The sequence below is a fragment of the Protomyctophum parallelum genome, assembly GCF_964188405.1.
Source record: "Protomyctophum parallelum genome assembly, chromosome: 12".
Classification (NCBI taxonomy): domain Eukaryota; kingdom Metazoa; phylum Chordata; class Actinopteri; order Myctophiformes; family Myctophidae; genus Protomyctophum; species Protomyctophum parallelum.
In genome coordinates, this window is record NC_139712.1 from 22243369 (window position 1) to 22248368 (window position 5000).

At 39.4% G+C, this 5000-nt stretch overlaps 1 protein-coding gene across 1 annotated transcript in view; it reads right to left on the minus strand.

Annotated features, from left to right (window-relative positions):
- Positions 1 to 3075, minus strand: part of lama1 (laminin, alpha 1) — a gene marked incomplete at both ends in the record, with an annotated part of 45149 nt that extends 42074 nt beyond the window's left edge. The window contains one exon of the mRNA XM_083777690.1: positions 2452 to 3075. Within this exon, the coding sequence (XP_083633816.1) occupies positions 2452 to 3075 (624 nt within the window). The remainder of the gene's footprint in view (positions 1 to 2451) is intronic.
- Between the last annotated feature and the right edge of the window lie 1925 nt (positions 3076 to 5000).

Genomic DNA, 5000 nt, shown 5'->3' on the forward strand with positions numbered 1-5000 from the left:
CAAACATAATTTTTAGATTTTGCCCGGGATTCGAACTCGGGGGAGGTATGTAAGTAGCTTTTTTCAAGCTTTTTTATATTTTACTTTTTTAAACGTATGTTTATTAATTTTTCTTTACAACATAGTATTTTCAAAGCAATTATTCACATATATTTCCCCCCCCCACAACCCCATGGCAGCAAATGGCAAACAAAATATTCGAAGAAACATCAGGAAATGTCCATAAATACAAAACAAATTAAATAATAATAATAATAATGTATATGTTTCAAGCTAGTCTGTTCATTTAAGTAAACAAACTGATACGAAGGACACCTGCGTAGTATTTGCTCAGGAGTGAGAACCGCACTTATCCAAAACACTGGGAGCCATTTTTGTTACATCTGCATATATGTCCATCCTCTGACAACTCTTAATTTACTAAAGTACTGCACTTAAGTCCACTCTTGAGGTCATTTTACATAACTTGAGTGTTTCCATTTTTTTTACAGAACTGGCAGGCCTATTATCTTTGTTAATTCTAGCATATATATTGCTTATAAAGTAGTAACGTGCCAGCTGTGTGCTGCCAGTGGCTGCTTATAGCTGGAGTGCAGTGTTGGTGTTAATAATAATAATTTTAATCAACTGTTGACATTAAATAAGATATTATACGATACAAGAACCAAAACATGTAATCATGTTTACATGGAGATAATGATAATGTATTGGACCTAAGTTCGATTCACATGTCTTCTAAAACATGACAGTTTTTCTGAAAAACCACATGTTATATGTCAGTGGGTGCTCAAACTATTTAATTTCAAGGACCCCCAGCCAATATCATATGAAATTGGCTGCCGACCCCCATCTGAAAATATGTTGTTCCAGGGAAGCAAAGATTTGAGTTAAACACGTTCGCTCTGAAAGAATGTATAGCCTACTATATTCAAAGATTTGGGCCCCTTTTCCAGATTTTTCAAACATAGCAGACCTACAAGCTCGTAGCGCGGCACTCGGTGCCGCGCTATGAGCTTGTAGATCTGCTATTTTTCAATAGCTAAAGTATAACATAATGCTTAAAACACCAAAAGGGGTTCCCGCCCAAAATGGGTTCATATATTAGCGAAGGCCTTAGCAATAAACTGGCACAGATGTCTCTCTACAATAATAATGCAGTTTATTTGCATAGTGCTTTACAAATTACAGCCAAACACGATGGCAGCATCAACATTGAAGAGATGAACAATGGGTAGCAAATTAACCAAAATAGACAATAAAAATAACATAGGGGAGAACGGGGTAAGATGAGCCAGCGTTTAAGTTGAGCCACCCCCTTTATCTAGAAAACTATAAACCTGTGTTGCCATGTGACCTAAAATCTAGTAAGCATCCATAATTTACACCTGGCTGTGAAGTTGGGAAGCACATGGGGAAAGTAGAAAACATTATTTTACACAAAACTGTTTTTGTCGGTCAAAGTAAAATTTCGACACATCATGTAAAATGACTGCTATATACAAAGCAATATGTACGGTCTAAAATGTAATATCATACACGTTGATGATTTGCCAATGGATAGAACCATGTGAATCATTTAGCAATTAAATTGTCTGAAGTAGCTTATTCTAGTCATTGTTTTCTAAAATGGTGGCTATGGGTAAGCTGAGCCAATGTCCGGGGGTAAATTGAGTCAATGGGAATCACTATTCATATTTTTGTATTAAGTCTTTGCTACTCAAATTATACTGAATGACCTTTAATTTGCATGTACATAACTATTTAACAGAAGTTTGCGAGATTGTATTAACAGTATTGCAAATATAAGGTTCTGAATAACAAACTTTATTTAATTGTCTTAATAGTGTTTAAATAATAAATAAACAAATAAATAAGACTATTTGCAAAAGGGAAAACTGTTATTATATTATTATTGATAAGTGAATACATTATCTGTTCAAGTTTAAGCTTTTAACATTACAATATCATGTGGTTCGACTTGCCCCTCGACTTGGATCAACTTAGGCCTACCCCTTACCTGGGGCAAGTTGAGCCACATGACCACTTTTTTTTAAAAGGTCATATTTCCATGGCTCTTTGTCATAGATGCTTACTCATAATTTCAATTGATATAGAAGACATCCTGAAATATGGGTAGATCATTAGATTTTACTGCCATCTCATTTTGCCTTGCTTCCAGGACAACTTAAGCAAAAAGTGAATAATCTTACCCCGTTCTCCCCTAATTGTAATAGCGTATAGATGTATAACAGATCATTCTTGGACCTTGTATATACGTTTTTACACACAGGGCAGTTTGCCAGTCTTTTGGCAGACGTACAGCAGTGGCTGAACAAACCCAGTGACCACGGTGATAAACATACATATATATGAAGCAGAAGCTAACGTAACTGATGTTAAGAGTCCCTGAGCGACGAGAACGATGGCCACCCAAATAAGGTAAGTTCCCACAAACGACCCCATGATCAGGCAGATGATAATGAAGGCTCTCCTCTTCATGCTGTTGTCCCTCTCCCTCCCCGACGTCTCCCCCGGCACGGGCTGTTTCAGGGCCCTGAGGACGGCCAGGCTGCACGACAGCATGACTGACATGAAAATCAGGCATTCCCCCAAAAATATATAATCGCTTATCTGGTACTTTCGAAACAACAACAACAGCGTGTGATTCACCGAGGCTCCGACGATGACCAGCCAGGCCACGGCGGAGCAAGCCGCCCTGTACCGGAGGGGTTTGCACTTGAGGAAGAGCACCGGGTGAACCACCGCCATGAACCTCTCCACGCAGATGCAGCTCTGGAAGACGGGGCGCCCGATCACCTGGAAACCGCCGGCGAAGTAGCACGCGATGGGCATTCTTGTGACGGTACAGAGAAGAAATAACAAGCTGAAGATGATCTCACATGCGCTCAGGTTGAGTGCGAAGAACTCGGAGGCCATTGTTCCGGCCGGTCCGGTTAATACCAGCCACAGAACCCAGCTGTTGATGGGGACTCCCAGGGCCAGGTTGGTTGTCGTGAGGGTGATTTGTAAAATGTCCTTGTTGCTGTAGACGGAGGACTCGTTTGATGTGTTCATCTTCCGGGAGCTTTGATTTGAACGATGCGGTTTTCACAATTCAGCAGAAATATCTTTTTTATAGAAACAAACTGACAATATGGGGGGGGGGGGGGGGGGGGGGGGGGGGAGGAGTAAAAGATAGACACAAAGACAAAGAGAGAGAACACATTGATAAGAGTATTGCCTCCACCACACAAGTTCTACCTGCACAATATCACTATTAGAAACTCTTTTACAATTGAATACTATACTTATTACTGTTTTCCCCCCTATAAACGCTATACATATATTATTATTATTATTATTATTATTATTATTATCCCATTCTGGGCGGGAACCCCTTTTGGTGTTTTAACTAAGCATCATGTTATACTTTAGCTATTGAAAAATAGCAGATCTACAAGCTCATACGAGCTTGTAGATCTGCTATTTTTGAAAAATCATGAAAATGCAGCACAAATCTTTGGAAATATATTCTTTCAGAAGACTTTTTTTAATTTATTTCGACGTCAGGTCTAAATGGGTTAATATTATTATTATTATTATTATTATTATGAATAATCAAAAGACAAATACACACATCGTTTTAGATATTTTTTCCAAACATACCTTGACCCGTGAAGGAAGTGTGCTGCTCTTCTCCCCACACATGCAACGTGCGCACCTGTTGATGTTCTGCAGTGACTGCCTGGTTATACAAAACATTTTCATATTCAGGATATGGCAAATGTCCATGCATGCATCATTAGCACACCATTTGAAAACTCTGCAGTGCAAAGAAAACATTGCCACGTTGTCAACAGTCATCATGACTCATGAACCAGAGAATTGCCCCGTGATGATGAGATGACATGACATATCAGAGATACAGAGTGACTTGAATTGGAGAAATAAACGGAGGTGATAATTTGAAACTCGTGAATTTGTAAATGCTAGCTAATTACACTTGATCAGAGATGTCCTATACATCTGACGATCAGCCTAAGTTAGAAGGTTTGGGGATGAAACAAGAGACTCTCTTGTTTCATCCCCAAACCTTCTAAGAGAGGCGAGGTTGCTCGCAGAGGAGAGATGAGGGGTACGTTGGGAGAAGGGTTTTGATTGATTGATTGATTGAAATATTTATTAACAGTTTGCAGAATTACAGTACATTTCAAGCACAAACTCAATACAAAGACAAAGGTGTTAACTTCACCTCCCAATGTATGAATGAATGAACCATTGTAAAGCGCTTTGAGCACTATATAATAAAAACGCCAGTAGGCGATATGCTGTACCATTGAGTGTCTTGGTGTCGTTCAGTCCCCACAAAGAGTTTGAACCATTTTGGGGCCATTTTCTACCCATTTAGACAGTGGCGTGCACGGACATTTAGAGGGGCAGGTGCTCAAGTGAAAAAGGGCACCTTGTGCAGCGCGTGGAACCGGCCGGTTGTCTTAATAGTGTGAGATTTATAGATTTTGGGGCCTAAATAATATTTCTTTATCAAGAATTGATCAATGTCAACATGGTCCACATTTGTTTTTGAAGGGGCACATTGCCAAAAGTGCAGGGGGCGCTCTAGCACGCCCTAGTGTCTATCTGTGCACGCCACTGCATTTTAGACCTGCATGGATTCTAAAAAACATCTTCTAAAACCTAAACTACAGTATGCTATATGAGACACAGACGTGTATAATGTGACACAGAGGACGCATCCGGCATTAAAGGTAAAACAACGTAGCTTTTTCGCCATGCAGTGCCCGCAAAGACCTCTTTGCCTTTTTGACTAATTCTAAAAACATAAAAAAATTGTTCAACTTGCCGATCTACATCGACATGTTGTGAGCTTGTAGATGGGCTATTTGAACTATTAAAAAATGCTTTTCAAAATAGTAAAAAAAAGAAAAGAAGAAAAAAGAAAGAAAACTAGAAAAAGTGCCCTTCTGGGCACAGGTCTCCAC